Source organism: Dermacentor albipictus, chromosome 4 (genome assembly GCF_038994185.2).
Source record: "Dermacentor albipictus isolate Rhodes 1998 colony chromosome 4, USDA_Dalb.pri_finalv2, whole genome shotgun sequence".
In the NCBI taxonomy this organism is placed as follows: Eukaryota; Metazoa; Arthropoda; class Arachnida; order Ixodida; family Ixodidae; genus Dermacentor; species Dermacentor albipictus.
Genome location: NC_091824.1, coordinates 37674505 through 37693471, shown reverse-complemented (window position 1 = coordinate 37693471; position 18967 = coordinate 37674505). Strand labels below are relative to the sequence as shown.

Below are 18967 nucleotides of genomic sequence, written 5' to 3'. Positions count from 1 at the left end.
CTGCTACTCTTACGTAGAGTAGCAGGCCAGATGCTCCATTATCCGGCCGACCTCTCTACATTTTCCAATCATTAAAATACTTCTTCTGTCGGCGCAGTTGGGTCGTAATGGAGAAGAATCGGCGAAGTCAGCAACTCGCGTAACATGTCAAAGGCTTCATCACATGCTGATGACCCCACGGAAATGCTTTTGCTTGCGGTAAGCAGCTTTGTCAAGCGTGCGATAATAAAGGCGATGTTCCGCAAGAAGCGTCGAAAATAAGAGCACTGGCCTATGAAACTTCGCAGGCCCTTGATAGATGTGGGCTTCGGAATCTCGGCGACTGCGCGAAGCTTTTCGGGGTCAGGAAGGATGCTGTCTTTCGAGACAGCGTGGCCCAAAGCACTTAACTTGCGGGCAGCGAAACGGCACTTCTTGAGGTTGAGCTTTAGGCTAGCTGAAGTCAGACAGGTCAGGATGCCATGCAGATGGGCGAGATGTGTCGGAAAATGCTGTGAGAAAACAAATATTCCATCCAGGTAACACAAACATATTCTCCACTTGTGCTCGGGAAGGACGGTATCAATCATGAGCCCAAAGGTAGCGGGAGCACTGCAGAGTCCCAAAGGCATGATGTACATGATGGCACTGGTACAGGCCATCGGAAGTGATGAAAGCTGTCTTCGAGCAGTCAGCCTCAGCAATGGGAACCCGCCAATAGCCAGAGTGGAGATTTAAAGACGAGAAGTATTCGGCACCTTGCAGACAGTCAAGAGCATCGTCGATCCGAGGCAATGGGTAGACGTCTCTTCTTGTAATCCTGTTTAGGCGGCGATAATCAGTACAAAACCAAATGATGCCATCTTTTCTACCCACTAGAACGACAGGTGACTACCAAGGGCTTTGAGAAGGCTGAATGACGACGCGCTGCAGCATGTCGTCCACTTGTTCTGTGATTACTCAGTGCTCTTCTGCGGAAACGCGATACGCGCGCTGTCACAAGTGTGCATGAGAGCCGCTGTCGATGGTATGAGAAACACTTGTTGTGTGACCCAAGGATGGTTCGTTGCAGTCGAACAAGGAAACGAACTCCTTGAGAAGAGTAAAAAGTTCTGGGAAAGGTTTGCGGCGATGGAGTTGTCAAAAACTGCTGAAGGCGGTGTTGATGAGACGGAAGTTATGGCGTCCAGATGCAAACGGGTGGCGCCATCATGAACGTCAAGGTCTTCAATAAGCGTGACAGCTTCCACAGATGCTAAGGTATCACTGCGCAGTATGGTCAATGAATACCGATGCTCGTGCGGATTACAGATGGGCATCAAAGAGGATTCAGACTTAACAGTGACAACGGTGAACGGGAGAAATAAGTCCTTACGGTGAGCAAGCATGTCAGATGGCGTAAACGCCACAGTTGAGTCTGGCCCTGAAGTACACGACAAAGTCACAAGCACCGACGTCTTCGGAGATAGATCAGTACCATCATCAAGAAGACTTTGAGAACATTGAGATCGACCGATGGCGAGTCACGTAGCGGCAAAAGGAACATTTGCGCACGAGAACAACCGATGATGGCACTATGACGTGACAGAAAGTCCCACCCGAGAATGAGATCATGAGAACAGGAAGGCAGCACAAAAACCTCGATGACGTACAAGCTGTCTTGGATGACTACGCGGGCGGTGCATAAAGCTGGAGGAAGAATGGTTTGTGCGCCAGCAGTACATAGTGCCACGCCAGATGGAGAGTTCGTGATTCTTTTCAGCTTGCGACAAATATTTTGATGGATGACGGAAACGGTGGCCCCGGTATCGATAAGCGCTTGGGCGGATGGTCCCTCGAAGTTCTCTACTGTGGTGAAAATTGAGGCCTTAGAAAGTTCAATGAGCTTGCAGTTCTTTCCTCCGGAACTGCGACAGTCAGTTTCCCTCGGCAGCAGGTGTAGTAATGGTTGGTGTCGGGCATGAAAAAGATAATAGCTGGCCCACGCCGTCATGCAACTTAACCACGCTGAGGACGTTGTTGAAGAGAGAGACTAGTTCTCATCGAGAACTAAGAATATGGGATTTATTTAGAGTATCTACATGAGAACGCTACAGTTCATCAGTCTAGCATGACTGAAAGAGGAATGCACACTGAGGAGCCGCCAACGGCTGCTTAAATGCACTTTCTCCCTAGATCCCTAGGTGAGGGAAAACGCGTTTAACCTTCCACCAATGGTAGCATCCAAAGTCATCGTCGTCGTCCCGCCTTTGAGGCAGAGGGTTTACACACCCACCTCCACGCAGGTTTCACTGAACACACCGAGGTGAGAGGGTGTCTTGCAGACAGGGGTCGTGACCCGAGAAGGAGCCTCTTTATACAAGAACTGACCCCGTAGTCAGCCGACGCCGCGCCTGTCCATTGACCAACAACTTCTGGAGCCCATGAGACCGCAGCTGCAAAACATCTCTTTTCAGGGATTTCCCCGCTCCAAGCAACCCGTGGCGGCGACGGCGAATCCACTAACAATACTTGGTCCGCCGACCACGTTAGTCATAGCGGCGCCGAGGGGGTTTTGACGCGGCACATCATTGTCCCTACAAAGCAAGTCGCCGCAGCAGGTGGGGAAGGGTTCCAAGGCTGCTTCTAGGAAGCTCGCCAGCCCCGCGGCTGCAGCTGGCTGGGAAATTTTTGTAGGTTGGTACCATTGCAGGCCATTCGTAACAGTGGCTGGTCACGCATAGGTGACAGCGACCGTCGATATGGAGAAGGAGAACGACGAATGTATGAACGGCGGTCGCGATCGATGGGTCTCAGCGGGGAGTCAGCGGCATCTTGGCAGCGTATCTCGGCGGCATGTTGTGGCGCGTAGGGAATTTGGTCGAAGGCATCACGGTGCGTGCAACGCGTGCAAAGCGTGCGACGTGACCAGCAATGCCACAGGCGTAGCAAATAGGCTTGTTGTCTAGCGTGCTCCACGTGTCGGCTCGACGAAGAAGCTGGGGTGACTGCCGTGGAACGGGAGCAGGGGAAACCCGGTGCGTTGGTGGTGGGACGGAATATGATGATGGGGGTGACTGTGCGACAGCGGCAGCATAGTTGAGCGGTGGATGTGTGACCCGCGAAGGGTAGTCGGCATAAGAGAGTGGTGCCGTCGGAGATGCGAATAGTAGCGGGTAGTCAACATAGAAGAGCCTCACAGGAGCTGGCGCGGGAACGGGGTAAGTGAATCAGATATTTGGGCACGGATGGCATGTTTCACGGTCGGAGTGAGTGTGTGAGGCAGGCTCCTGGCTATGAGTGAGGAGCGACAGCTGGCGGGCCACTTCCTCACGAATGAAATCCTTGAGCTGAAGGATCGGTATGGCCAGCGGCATCTGCAATGGTCGAGACCGAGCCAATCTGTGGGACGTTTTATCGGGCGATGTTCCGTTGGCAGCGCAATCCGTCGAAACTCTGACACAGGTTCAAGAGTACAGCAACGCTGGTCGGACTCACGGCCAGCAGAACTTGGAACGCGTTGTCCCCACTGCCCTTCAGAATGTGGTTGATCATCTCGTCCTCCGCCATCGCTGGCTTAACACGGCTACAGAGATCCAAGACATCCGCAATATAGCTGGCGAAAGTTTCGCCCGGTTGCTATGCTCGCTGACGTACACGCTGTTCGGCGCGGATGTTGCGGAATGTGAGGCAGCCATACACTTCGGCGAAATGTGTCTTGAATGCGGAGCAATTCGAAATGTCAGATTCGTGATTCTTAAACCATAGATTGGCGACGTAAGCGAGGTAGAATATGACGTTATTCAGTTTAGATTAGCCGTCCCACTTAGTGTGAGCGCTTGCACGTTCACAGGAGGACATGCAGTCTTCGACGTCATGCTCTCCACTCCCGCAAAAGATGGCCATGTAGCGCTGACAGAGGACGCGGCGCAAGGGGTAGTCATGGGTACAGTGAGTGCGTAGGTCGCATTAGTCATGGTGTCGTTGGGCAACGTACGATTGTGGAGCTCCAGGGTGACTTGAGGGTTTCCAGCAATCTCCACCAAATGTAATTATGTTTAATCAAAGGTGAGAAGCAGCAGATAAACAGCAGACTAGCAGCAGTGAACAGCCCGAGCTCTCTTGCAAATCACAGCATGGGTCGCGGTCGTCGTCTCCGAGCTGCTATCGGAAACACGAGGCGCGTCTGCTTCATTATAAGTTTGAAAAACCAGTTCTCCCTTTAAGAGCTCCTTTTTCAGTAGCAGTTCTACAGGCAAACGTACAGCTATACATAGCAGTAGAGTGTAGCAATTTACAACTGTTGTCTTAAGGGTTTTCTCCTATACCTAGGTTTCCATGAGGCTATTGGAGATACTATTGCTCTCTCTGTTGCCACGCTGAAACACCTGAAGGCAGTTGGCCTGCTGCAAGACAGAGTGGAGGACGAAGGTACAGTGCAAACATGTACATCATAAACTTTTTCGTAGAGATTGTGTCGTGAAAGTTCAGGCACAGGAATAGAGAAATAACACCAATCATGAAATAAAATAAGCAATTGAATGCAAGGGCATCATAATGTATGTGTAAACAGCTTGCACGTGACGTCACTCAAGCAGCTTGTCACCATGACAGTTCTCCGATATGGCGCTTGGGATAACGTCAGCGTATCATATAGCGTATCATGTAGCATATTGCGGATTACCTGCTTCCACAGACAAAGCAAAGCCTAGGTAGGACCGGCCCTTGCTCGATTGGTTGTGGTGCATTGCTGGAGCCGCGTGAGACGCCAACGGACGCCGCTGCTCACAGTGCTGCTTCACCAATATGGCGCATTGGATGGCGTTAGCTCAAGCCCTCGCCCCCTACAGATAAAATGTACTAATATCAATACCTACGTGTTTCATTCACGACAGACCTAAAATAGAACAGGCATGTTAGAAAAATTAGCAATAAGGCTACGGAATGCCAGTAAAGGCGAAGCAGATAACATTTTTTTTGCAAAAATCTAGAAAAAGCAAACGTACGGATATGATTATATAAGGGGCATAAATAAGTGCATCCCCACAAATTAAATAAACTTTGATATGCTAAAATTTACCACTGCAACTGAAGGAAGAAACTCAATACTTAGAGTTCAGATTGAGGCAGAGTTACTACCTTGTAATATTTGTTTTCCTGTAAGACGGTGTACACTCTTTATATTATCACATAGTTTTTTCTGTTATAAAGAAATGTAACGTCTGCCAGTCCTCCACATTTGTGCAAATGTTCGACTGCACAGTTAAAGAACAGTTCGCTTCATGCTGTTAGATATGGCGCCGTTTCCTGAGGCTACTTCGAGTTCCCCAGACCACATCGGATGGCAGCACAGCTAATTGAGGAATGCAGAAGCAGGAAAGTGCATTCCAGAGAAGCGGCCGAGCAAACAAGTTTAAGGCAACAAGTTCACGTGCCAACAAGTTCGTGCGTCGCCGGGATTAGAAGGGGGCCTCGTACAATGGAGCTCAATCGTCCCCCTTCGGCTTTGAAGAAGGCATCTGCTACCGCTGCGGAGCCGAGCCACCGGGTGCAGGTGGGCCCTTGTGCAATGAAGCATGAGCGCCCCCCCTCCTTCTCCAGCCTAGAAGAAGTGGATTGCCAGTCTGCGAGGCAAGACCGCAGAGAGCCGCCAGGTGCGACACCGCGACACGGGCGCCTACCATTGGCTGAAAGTGGCGTCATCGGAGCGGACTCTCCCATTGGTGAAACATGACGTGACTTACAGTGCTCGAAGGGTTTATAAGAAGCCTTCCAGAGAGACCTGAGATTTCTGGGACATGCCCTGATTCCCTGATTCCCTGATTCACCTCTCTCGAACTTCTTGCCGCGGGCCGCAGCGTCAGAGTTGCTGCCGGCCCGTCATGACTGTACGCCTGTTAATTGACGCTCACGTACCCTGTATATAATGTAGAATAAATCCTCCCAAGTTTGGGTTTTCATCCCCGGAGTCCGTCCCTCAACCCCTACATCTGGTTGGCAGCGGTAGGATCGCCTCCGAATACATCAGCTGGTGGCAGCGCTACGAATCAACCTTCGTCGAGAGAGATCGTAAGGAACCGGGAAGAGCGAAGAAGAGAGAGCCTTCGTCGAAAGAGGTCCGAAGAAACTGGGAGTAGCGAAGCAGGAGCGAGCCTTCGACCCAGGAAGTCCGGAGGAACCGGAAACAGCGGACGAATGAACCGGATGGCAGGGTGCTGCAACCGTAAGTGAGTGCGTGGTTTTTTTTCCTTATGATTCGCCAGACTCAAAGGTTGTGTGTTCAATTTTGATAGTTCTGGGAATCGGGAGTTTGTTGCATTGTGTGTTTGCACAAATTAATTAAGGAAAACAGTTTTAACCACCTGTCGGGGCAGCTGCCATGGATCTTAGAAGGTTGACGAGGCTAGACTTGTTGTTGGTGTGCGACGATTTGGGAGTTGAGGCGGACGAACGGATGGAAACGCCAGCTATCATAAAGGCGATTAACGATAGTGGCAATGATGACAAAAGCATTGAGCTTGCTTGGGAGGTGATACAGGAGCCACGGCAGCGTGAGCGTCGTGTACGTTTGCGAGAGGGTCGTGAACTTAGGAGTAAGCATAAGCGTGAAGAACGCGAGAATGAACGGAAGCATGAGCTTCAAGAACTTACTCTTAGGTGTGAGCGTCACGGACGTGAGAATGAACGCGAACGTGAGCGAGAGGAAAAGTATGAGAGAGAGAAGGCAGCACTGATCAAAGAGATACAGTATTGTGATCAGTTATTGGCACAGAGACAACGGCTGTCTGAGAATTCTGTACGTAGTACAGAGCGAAAGAATGAGGCAGCATCGAGCGGATTTTCGCCAGAAGCCGACGAGAAGAGTAGTGCCTGTGAGATTAGCTGCAGATTCATAAGTAAAGGGAAAAGGCTAGCTGCTAACGATGCCTTAGTGGCAATAGAGGCCGTTAAAGGCCAGAGTGAGAGCGACGAGGTGCGGTGCCAACAGATGACTGTGGAGACAGCTAGGCCAGCTGCGAACAAATTGGCACAGTTACCGCGTGTGTGCGTCGCTGGTAAGGTTAGCGAGGTTGCTAGCGAGGAAAAGGGTACTGTTGACGCGACAGACGCGAGTACGCATGTAGAGCCAGATCTGCGTGCAGAAGTGAAGTGCGAGCTGGACGATGCAGTTGAGAATAGCTCTCGGGGTGGCGAGCTCCGTAGCTCACGAGAGAACAACTGCATTGTTCAGGGATCGGTGCGGCTCTCCGCCAGTCTAGATAGCCTAGAGAGGGATGGTTCAGTTAATAATCATTCGGACTGTGCGCGTGAGACAGCGATCGATACCGACGGGCTGTGTGCCGATGCACAGCGTGCGCTGGGCAATGTAGCAGAGGGCAGTTCGCAAGAGTGCGAGTTGTCTCACTCGAGTAAAGCCTGCTGCATTGTGCCAGAGTCGGTTGAGCTGTCCGCCAGTCGAGGCAGAGAGAGTGTTGGTTTAAGTAAGAATCACTCAGACTGTGCGGGTAAGAGACCGATCCGGGCCGACGAAATGTGTACCGGCCAGCACGAGGCACGAGAAGGCGAAATGAAAGCAAGTGCAAAGAGAAAGCGCCGTAAAAAGAAGCGCGGTAAAGACCGAAAGACGGTAATTAATGTAGCGCCGCCAAAGATGGCGAGAAACCCAAATGGGCAGGGCGCGAGGAGAAGAAAGGTGCGGTCGTCATTGACGATGTTGACGCACCCAAAACGTTCGAGCCACAGGTCAAAGGGGGACCGCGAAGAATGTTCTGCACGGACGCGGACAAAGGGCACGAGGCAGTTAAGCTCCTCGTCGTTCCGTAGTTCTTTTCACAGCTCAGCGTGCAGTTCGAAGAAACGCAAGGTGGCAGGACGAGACCAGGTGGGGAGTAGCGACGCGGTCAATCGAGTTCGTGTTGAAAGCGGGGCGCGAGGACGCAAATTGGCAGGAGACCGTAACGTCTTGGGGGAGCTGATAGTGAATCAGCCCTTTTGTTGTCTCTCGGCAGCCAGAGTAGCTTTGAAACATCGCCCACCTCGGGTCAGGCTGAAAGTATGAGTCAGTCGTAAGCTATCGGGAACGGGAAGCCAAGAGAGCTTCCGTAGAAGTAAAACGTGTTATTTGGTTTTATTTTTGAGCATCGGAAAATTTCGCGATTTGAGACTAGAGATTCTTTCAATGTGTAAGGTATGAGCTCTGTTTGTGTTTTGTTTGGGAAGCTCCGAGATTTGAAAGATGCGTTTTAAGTAAACATGTAGTCTCGCGAGATGCTCATTAATAAGTAGGTAGACTTTTTTTTCTGTGTGTGAGTAACCTGAGGGTCAAGGTTATTGTTGAGAGGCCTATCGTAACGCGCGTGTGTTTTATTTAACCTTCTTTCTTTTTAAGTGTTTTTGAATTTTCTAAGGTTAAGCGCGTAGGTTTTCAGTAAGTGCGTGATTTGCACGGAGAAGCGTTTTTAGTTCCATTAGCGCGTGTCCTGTGTGGACGGAAGGAAGCAGACTTTATGACTGGGTTCCTAGTGTGTGTGGAGGGCAGCCGTATTCTGACTTCTTTAGTGAGCGTGCGTGGAAAGAGTTAGTAGAAGACGCATTATTTTAAGAGTTCTGCGGAGTGTGTAAGTCCCGCAAGTTTAATTGTTCGTTTATGTCACGTGTCCTGTAGGACTTTCAGGGAAGAAACGTGAGTAAGCGTAAGCGAAAAGTTTGCCTACAACGCAAGTACGCGTTTTGTTTAGTGACCACAAGGCTAGTGCGCTTGTGATTACGTACTTGTGAGGTTGACCACATTGTTCAGTGGCACCATTACGTGCGATAAGTACGCCACTGCGATAGATTGGAAACATGCTGTTCGTGTAGTTAGGCCACTTAAGTTATGTTCGGCTGTTTTCATTTGTTGTTTGCATCGTTAACGACCCTTTTGTTTTGCAACAACAATAGTACTCTGGTCTTGTCGGCAATCGAGGAGAAATGGATAGCTGTTTGGAAGGGTGGTTGGAACTGCTTTGTCAAAATTGGGGAAATAAAAGATCAGGGTTCATTTTGACTCAGTAATAGCCTGGCGAGTCAGGGGTCAAGAGCCTGCGCTTACACGTGGGGCAGCGCTGTGTTGTTTGGTTTGTTTGACGTATGTTCTCCAGGGCCCAGGATCCCGAGGGTTGTCAAACGAGGCTCGACCCCAGTACCCTGCAGCTTCTTTCAGCGTTCCTCATGGCCAGCGAATTGAGTTCACCGGCCATTCAGAACTACCGGGGCGAGGACGAGCTGTTAGATATGGCGCCGTTTCCTGAGGCTACTTCGAGTTCCCCAGACCACATCGGATGGCAGCACAGCTAATTGAGGAATGCAGAAGCAGGAAAGTGCATTCCAGAGAAGCGGCCGAGCAAACAAGTTTAAGGCAACAAGTTCACGTGCCAACAAGTTCGTGCGTCGCCGGGATTAGAAGGGGGCCTCGTACAATGGAGCTCAATCGTCCCCCTTCGGCTTTGAAGAAGGCATCTGCTACCGCTGCGGAGCCGAGCCACCGGGTGCAGGTGGGCCCTTGTGCAATGAAGCATGAGCGCCCCCCCTCCTTCTCCAGCCTAGAAGAAGTGGATTGCCAGTCTGCGAGGCAAGACCGCAGAGAGCCGCCAGGTGCGACACCGCGACACGGGCGCCTACCATTGGCTGAAAGTGGCGTCATCGGAGCGGACTCTCCCATTGGTGAAACATGACGTGACTTACAGTGCTCGAAGGGTTTATAAGAAGCCTTCCAGAGAGACCTGAGATTTCTGGGACATGCCCTGATTCCCTGATTCCCTGATTCACCTCTCTCGAACTTCTTGCCGCGGGCCGCAGCGTCCGAGTTGCTGCCGGCCCGTCATGACTGTACGCCTGTTAATTGACGCTCACGTACCCTGTATATAATGTAGAATAAATCCTCTCAAGTTTGGGTTTTCATCCCGAAGTCCCGTCCTCCAACCCCTACAATGCCAAGACAAAGACTGCGCGCTAGGAATGCAAGTACATTTAGATTTGGCACAAAGCCCGCCATAATATGCTTAAATTTGGTCTTAAACAATAAAATAAGAATTCAAATGAATGAATTCGTCAGCTGGCCCACATGAAAGAGATTCATCAATTATAATCATCAATTATAATCAATTATAACAACACAAGATTTTCAGCTCAACTCAATCTTCTTCCAAAAGCAAGAACCAACTATGGGAAATTTACCGTCGCGTTTTCAGGCATTTCTGTTTGGAATTCTATACCATCTGACATGAAGACATCTACATTATTATCATTCAAATGTAGAACGAAGGAGCATTTCATGAACACTTTATCTGACGCGTAGCATAATTTAACAAACCTAGAATTAATTAGTATGTTGTTCACTTTACCATTACGCAATGTACTTTTCAATTACCGAGTTACTAAATTTTGCCTTAATTGATACTTCTCGTTGTTAGCTTTACGTGCCATTTATCCTCGTTTGAATTGCTGCATGTTATTTTTAAGATTTCTTCAATTATTTTTCTTTTTAACTTTGTGAATATACCTGTGATATTGTTAACAGATTTTTTTTCTATCTTGCCGTTTATTTCCGATGTAGAAACTGTATAATATATGACATGACTCACTGTTTGCCATGATCCTACTATCCCCTTTTCATGTTTTGTTAGGAGGTCCCCCCGACAGTTGTTACTTCGGGACCTCCGAATGTGTACTTATACCCATCTTGTATTTGTTTTGTTAAAAATAAATATTGATTGATTGATTGATTGATTATCACTCAATCTTAAATCAATAAGATATACAATGTTCGATATGCAAGTTTAAAAAATGAAGGACAATGAAAGTGGCAGGACGGGGAACTTTTGGAATACTGGAGTAGCGTGAATATGACGAGCACATGAGAAAGACCACATCAACGCTCAGTGTGCTAACTTCCTTCAGCAATCTTTATTTTCAGGTTCTATGGGCCGCCGTGGTTGCTTAGTAGCTCTGGTGTTGGGCTGCTAAGCACGAGGTCGCGGGATCAACTCCCGGTCGTGCCGCTGCATTTTTATGGGGGCGAAATGTGAAAACACCGGTGTGCATAGATTTAGGTGCACGGTCCATGGTTTCGGAGTCCCCCTCTACGACGTGCCTCATAATCAGACCGTGGATATGGCACGTAAAACCCCATAATTATTTTTTTTAATTTGAGGTACCGTAATTTGAGGTGTGCAGTCTGATAATACATGATTGGGCGAGCACATACACAACAGATAGAATTACAGATAACATTCCCGTAAGTTCCAAATCATGCAGGCACCCTTTGCGCTAAGCAGTAATGTTTAACCTTTGCTAGCCGGTGAAAAGCGGCCACCAGGGAAACATAAACAAGTAGACGTTTAAGAATTAAATTATGGCATTTTACGTGCTAAAACCACTTTCTGGAGATAAGGCACGCCGTACTGGAGGACTCCGGAAATTTCGACCACCTGGGGTTCTTCAACGTGCACCTAAATCTAAGTACACGGGTGTTTTCGCATTTTGCCCCCATGAAAATGCGGCCCCGCGGCCGGGATTCGATTCGGTGGCCTCGTGCTCAGCAGCCTAACACGATAGCCACTGAGCAACCATGGCGGGTAAATAGACGTTTCAATATCTAATGCCTTACCTGTAACAGAACGTGTGCAAGAGCGTAAACTTGTTAAGAGTTAACGAAAAGAACAAATGAAAAATCTCAGACCTAAAGTTTAATCCCAACCCATCGCCAAGAATTGTAATGGTTTATTCGGAAAGGCAAGGGAAGCAAACATCATCAACCCTGGCAATCTACTCAGCCTTCATAATCAGAAGAGCCAACTCGCACCCATTTCCGCCGGTAATGCGAATGCATCTTCAAAACAGCGATGGAAACTACATTTCAAGCAATCCGATCTTGTGCCATGTTGCGTAAACAATGTTGCGCCATTCTTTTCACCATGTTACATGTTGACGTACTATATCATACACACATCTCCCTGTTTGGCCTATGTAGCTTCATCCAGTACTCAATTGGATGCGATGAATGATGCATGCGCTGCATTTGAGAAGCTTGTTTCTGTACTTCTTTCGTAGGTTTCACTTTTGCAGCTTTTCCTGGTTTTGTATTCTTGCAAATAAAGGCTGCCATATGCAGAGAAGACAACAGTGATGTCCGCTCGTCATGGTACTTGAAGTTGTGCAAAAGAGGCAGTTAAAAACGACTACAGGAAACTTTTTCTTGTCAGTGTTTGCGGCTCTTGCACTTGACTACATGTCCTCTTTCTGTCGCGGTTGGTTGAGCTGGCCTTCTGGAACGGATACCAGTACATGACTAGCGAACCTGGCGAAACCGTGTGGCCTACAACCCGAGGCTGGCGTTCACTAAATACTGACGCCACTTTTTTAATGCATTACTGAAGCACCTTGTTGCTACACTCTTTTCCTCAAGTTTACAATAGGAGGAACGGAATAATACGCGTAGTTCGAAGTGCACAACTGTTGGACATGCAAATAACTCATGTGTTTAATGCTTGGTTAGATTCGTGAGGAGGCCTTAAATAGATTTTGCCATTGCTCCTGGTGCGTTGCTTTTTCTATATATATTTTCCTGATATATATTTCTCCTGACATTATGTTGCCATTCTTGAATCAAAACTTGATAAATGAATGACTAGACATGACCTAATGGTCATTCATAAGCGCGGTGTGTGACTGGAAGTCCTGATACTTCACTATTGCCTGAGAAACTTGGCGCTTTATTCTAAGCCACACAGAAAATAGGGGGCACATGAAATTTCAGACCTGACAAAGCGCAGCCGTGTAATTCTGAGTTTTAATTTGACACAGTGTTGTGACAGGAGGCTTACGGCACGCTTTGCCCTTGCGGACTGAAATGGCAAGAGGTTTGACACCTCTCAAGTGCCAGTCTCATCTGAAAAATAATTGCGCTACTTTTACATCAGTAAATAATACCTCAAAAATAGATACCCAGTAACAATCAGTTAGAAAATCATCCTGACTGGGTCTTTTGACAGGATTATGCTAGAAGGTTACATGCACACTCTCCAGTTGATGAACTAAGTGTCGAGGTGTCTAACAGTTTGCAAATATCAGCATGGTCTGACAATACATCTGTAACTTTTGCAGGAGCAAACTGTGATTCCATTGAAAGAACAAGGTGGCAATATGTTAGCCTATAACGAGCACGAGTGCTCCAAACTTCAGTAGCCCAGGAAACCATTCCAGTGCTTCTTCACTTCTTGAAGACTACATACTTGACTGCGCAACTGTAGACATGCTGCACCTAACTTAGTTCATGTGAAAGTGCGATATAGACTCATGTTTTCTCTCCCTCTTTTTCACGCCCCCTCACCACGTGTAGGGCAGCAAACTGGACTCAGTCTGGTTAACCTCCCTGCCTTTCTTTCCTCCGCTTTCTATCTCTCGCCCCCGGCCTAAATGACACCGCCTGTGTACACGGGGGTGAGAACATGGATAAAGTGTATAATTATTTTTTAAGTACACAGTGGAAGGAAGAAAAAAAACCAAGGCAGACTTAAATTTTATTTTATGCTCTTTTACAATGAATATTTTGCACGGCAGGCTGACAGGTTGTCTTTAATAACTGGACAGGCTAGTTTGGCTACCTGCTTGGGATGCTATTTCTCGTGGCCACGATAAAGAATAAAAAAGAATATTAAAAACACTCACGTGCATGGAGTGTTTCATTGTACGTTTAATAATTATTGTATTACAAGATATATTCTAATTGTACGTAAAGCGTGTTTCATAACATATATGGCACAGTCGTACCCGCTCGCAGTAATTGTTTTTGCAAAGCATTTTTTCCCTCCTGTTTACTGGTTTACTAGGTTTCCTAGTCTACAATTGTGAACAACTCGGTGACTACACAGCTACGCACTCAAGCCACAAGTCTTATTTAGGCGTCTGTATTGTTCCCTTCTGTATAGTTTCAACAATCATTAATTTATTTATTACTAAGGTTCGGTTTATTTATTTATTTATTTATTTATTTATTTATTTATTTATTTATTTATGCTAGTGAGTGCTTATGCACACATACTCAAAGCACTCTGACATGCTTCGATATGGCGCTCAGCGGAACTGTTTAATAGAACGGGCAGTTGCGCTAGTTGGTGTTACCCCATGGGGAAACTAGAGCACTGGGTGGGTGAAACACGAACAAAAACGACAAGTACAAACGCTTCACTGAGTGCTTGTATATACCCTCTTTAACATGTTTCATCACCTCGGCGCTCAAGTTTTGCAATAAAATTGACTGTTTACGCTGCTTGAACTCGCGAATGTTAGAGTGCTCGCCGAACTTTAAGCATGTATTGGTTCAAGCAGTTCACATATCTTGGCTGAGCGCTGAAACATCCAAAAACTTTAGGAGCACATCATTTTAACACCTGAAAAAGACATTGCACTGCCAATGCGAGACCGCGCACGACTATCTAATCATTAAAAAAAACACTTGATGTGCTGAATAACCCACGACCAGACATGCGGAGAGGGCGGGGAGCGTTACGCCCCATGATTACTACAAATGAGTGATCTACGATATTGACTACAAAAAAAAATGGAAACAGAGTGGTGTGAGAAAGTCGGTGAGGACAAACCTGCAGCCCTGTCATCCTGCATTCCAGAAACGGACATCAACTATCTGCACAGTATTGCCATGAGCAAAGTGGCTATCATCCCCTCGGTTTACATTTTTGACCTCTGGAGGTGGAACGTGTTCAAGGGCAACTACAAGCCGCGACACTACAACAAGGCTTGGTGGACCCTGCTGTGAGTGTCAGTTCACATTGAATTGAAAGTATCATGGCTTGTTGGCCGATTAATAGCATTTAACAACCTCGAGCAACACCATGGCAAAAAGAGATGCCTTAGTGAAGGATTCCAAAATAATTTTGACTGCCACGGGTACTTCAACATGCACCGAAATGTTCTGTACATTAATATTTTGCATTCACTTCCATCAAACCCACCCTTCAAAGTCAAGCTCGCAGCATCATGCTCCACAGCGGAACACCTCGTGGCTCGTGCCTGGCTTAGAAAAAAGCATTTAACAATGTGGTATATGCATGTTGCCCGCATTACCTGCAGAATAAAATATTGAGGAAACATAACGCGACAAGAGACCAAAGAAAGACGACAAATCCATAACTCTGCCTGCAACTACCACGTCACGTAACGCAGGCTTTGCATGATATATAGTCACCGACAGAAAATATTTAGAAAACTACCACCGGGAAAAATAGTGTATTAGATGGGACGAGCACACCTACGTCACCTGTTAAACGGCACCCTTGCGTCAAATATGCACTTACTGCTCACAAATTTTCACAGAGTGAATTTTTTGTCCATATACAATACTTTAAAAATGTCAGAGATTACGCAAGTCGACATTTCACGACGAAACATTTTAGCATGCAATAAACCACGAACACAGAAGGGGTAAGACGAGCACGAGCACTAACTATCGTCGACCAAATTTTAATACTGAGAGCTCGCTATTTATGCGTAGAATATCACAAGTAGACGCCACGCACGCACGGCTTGACCAAGTTAAATCCTGCGTTATCGAGACATTTATTGTGTAGGTCATGGTCGACTCACATAATGCGGCATAGTAGCTCCACCTTTTCGCCTTCGTTAGTTCGCTAGGTTGTCACCGTCTGTTTGCTATATCTTCGTTGCACTTATGATACAGCTCCTCCATGATATGGCATTTGCATGTAATATGGTCTAGCTAACTCTTTTTGTTGGTCACGACCATCACAGAAAATTAGGCCATGAAAACATGAAATAAGTTAACTATGGTTATTTGAAACGTAGAAATAATTAGGGAAAGTAAAAGCGCTCGAAAATATCGCTTGCCGCAAGCAGAGACAGAAGCCACATCTTCTACACTATGCGTGGGCTGCATTAGTAGTTCAGAGACTGCGGTCTCCAGGCTTTGCTGTTTGTGTACAAGGTTAACCCGATGGTGATCATGATGATGATGATGATGATGATGATGATGATGATTTATTGGCATCCCCTTCGAAACGGGACGGTGGCAAAATGTCGCTTAGTCTGGTTGAACTAATCAGGTAACCAATACATGCTTATCAGTCTGTCATTTTGCCGTTAGTTTTACAATCTTTTTTGTATCTTCTTTAAAACCTCTACCAGCCTTCTACAGTTTTATGCCTGTAACGGATCCGGTCCAGTCAGTCTCTTCCTTCCTTCTTTCAACAATACTCTAAACGTCTCGTGCTTATCGCGACTCCCGAGCAGTTTATGCTTCCGTATTCTTTCTATTCCAGTGCTTCTGAAATGTGGAGGTTATCCGCAGTACTCGCCGGAGTGAAAAAATCTTCGCGTTTTATTATGATATGTTATTGGGATAGAAACTGCTGCAAACCCGCGCCTCATCCTATTGCGGATATTTGCAGCGATATGTTCTGGTCTCGAAGCAACCGATCATGCCTCAAATAGCAAGGCACTGCCCTTTGTGATATGCAGATTTTTCTTTCTGCAAGAAAATGGCGAATAAGTCGAGTTTGAATTTCTCCTTAGTTGCAGTGCACGGTGAAATTAGGACACATAAAAGAGACAAACCGGACAAGCGCTGTCCCTTTTCTAATTTCATTTCTAATTTCTTTTCATTCTTGTATAAATAGAAACAAACGTGCACGCCCACACTTCGTGTGGATGTGCATGCTGCTGCTTGGTCAGTTTTGTGTTGTAAGTTCATCAAGGTAAGACTGAAGTAATTCTTTTCGGCAAATTTACTACACTTGTGCTGCTGCTCCTATCCTAGGTTCTCACCCTCTCCGGCGATCAAAAGACTTGCCTACAACGCAATCTTCAAATTGTCTCCGAAAATTTGTCAAACTTGTGCAGCCATAAAACCAAACACTTTCTCCATCATGAAGGCTTCCACAAAAATTGAGGCGAGTGAAAGGAGCTTCTGTAGTGCCTTCCCTTGTTAGAATATGAGGCGTAAAGCAAACCAAGTTCGATGAGGCTTTCACATGAGCTAGCAGCGTTAGTGGTATTCCTTTGTCAATTCCCGTATTTACTCGCGTAGGACCTGCAGTTCCAGATTGGAGGTCAGAATTGTTGAAAAATAGGTTTCACCAATAATTGCTTTTTGAACGCATAGTACTCTGTAGAACTTGATACAGTTACTAAATGTTTAAAGTTGCTGGAATATCTTAACTGCATAAGAGGCACCAAGGAAGACCATTTTTGGGAGCGTGTCAAAGTACATATATCTCCTTAACCTTAGTAGGATCCACTGCTGATGGGTCCGACATAAAAAGCAATGAAGGATGAAGCACAATTTATTCAGTGGTGCTGAACATTGAATAAATGTGTCTGTAGCTAGTGTTTGCGTTATTCTGCGCATCATCTACTTTGGCATCAGGGGATAAGACAAACATAGCTATTGAAGAATGCTGCACAGAATTGCAAATCTGTCAGGTCGTGTGCCTTTTCCCCCACCATGAAAAAGGGCCAATTCTCTATAGTTCATCACCCCAAACGTCGACAAATGAGGCATGGCATCCCATTAAGGTTTTGATGCTACCTTATGCTGAATTGCCTTGAATGGGAATTTACAATAAGGACATTCTTTCCTGTGAAACTGCATGTGTAAAAGGTTGCATCCTATTTCTTGCAAGTGAAACGTGCCAAGCTTGCTGCTCAGAGAACCAAACTTATTGCACAATTAATTAAAGTAAATTCTGTAGCTTTATACGTCAAAACCATTATTTAATTGCGAGGCATGTCATAGTGAGGACACAGGAGTAATTTTAACTGTCTGAGATTCTTTATGAGAGAGACAATCATTTACAGAAAGGCAGATAGGTCGGCCTGAGCTATGGATTTGTCTGTCCTGCTACTCTTCGCTTGAAAAAAGGGATGGGGAGAAAAGAGAATGATGAAGCAATGTTGACGAAAAAAGGCACATGCCTGCGCGGCACACACAGCAGAGTCACAGCGTGAGCTGGATGAGCGCCTCCAAAGGAGCTCCATTTTCTGCAGCACGCACTAGAGGATTCGCGCTTAGCCAGGAAGCGCCATAACCAGTACCGGAGAGCAAACACAGGTATAGAGACTATGCGGCGTGCACATCACATTCCTTGACCCGTGGTACGATACGATGCTGTTGTTGATTATGCTAATTTATTTGTATCCCCTTTGGAGCGATCCGGTGACAAATAGTCACCTGACGAGGTCCAGCTACATGCTACATGCAACTGCTACATATCTGGACACTTGGTGGAGCATAACGCAACTGCAATGCAAAAGTTGCACGTATTGACACACGGATGTCAAGCTATGAAAAGTGGCACGATATGTTGCTAATGATCATAATGATGATTATTTATTGAATCCCTTTAAAGCGGGGCAGTGACAAATAGTCACGAAGCCTGCTTTACTTATTCGGGTATGCTGTACATGTTTTTCATTCCGGCACTTTTCTATGCATCACCTTAATTCTCTTTTTGTTCCTCGAACTTAATATATATACCTTGAACCGCTACCTACGAACTGGTAAGTGGCGTGCCACCTGGTGCAATAGTATAAAAGTGCAATGCAAGTGTGCACTAAGCGGCATGCATCTCACATCGCATGACAAGTCGCATGACACGATGCCAATGATGACAGTTATTTGGTGGCATACCCTTTCAAACGGGGCAGTGACAGTTACTTGACCTGCTTGATTTATCCAGGTCAGCAATACATGGTTTTCATTCCAGGATGTATATACATCTCCTTAATCTCCTTTTTCTTCCTCAAGACTACCTCTCGTTATGCAAAAAAGGTGAGGCGTGCAGACAGGACACAACAGAAGAGAAGTGGACAACACGAACGCCGGCATTCGTGTTGTCCACTTCTCTTTTTCTGTGTCCTGTCTGAACGCTTCACCTTTTTTGCCTAATAGGTCCTTACCAACTAGCTCAGCTTTCTGTCGTTCTAAACTTTCTCT

At 46.6% G+C, this 18967-nt stretch overlaps 1 protein-coding gene across 2 annotated transcripts in view; it reads left to right on the top strand.

Moving 5' to 3' along the window:
- The window catches only part of LOC135916746 (angiotensin-converting enzyme-like), an 80416-nt gene that overhangs the window by 48711 nt on the left and 12738 nt on the right, over nt 1-18967 (top strand). For both annotated transcript variants that reach the window (XM_065450195.2, XM_065450194.2), the window contains exons 10-11: nt 4291-4389; nt 14625-14769. In XM_065450195.2, the coding sequence (XP_065306267.1) occupies nt 4291-4389; nt 14625-14769 (244 nt within the window). The remainder of the gene's footprint in view (nt 1-4290; nt 4390-14624; nt 14770-18967) is intronic.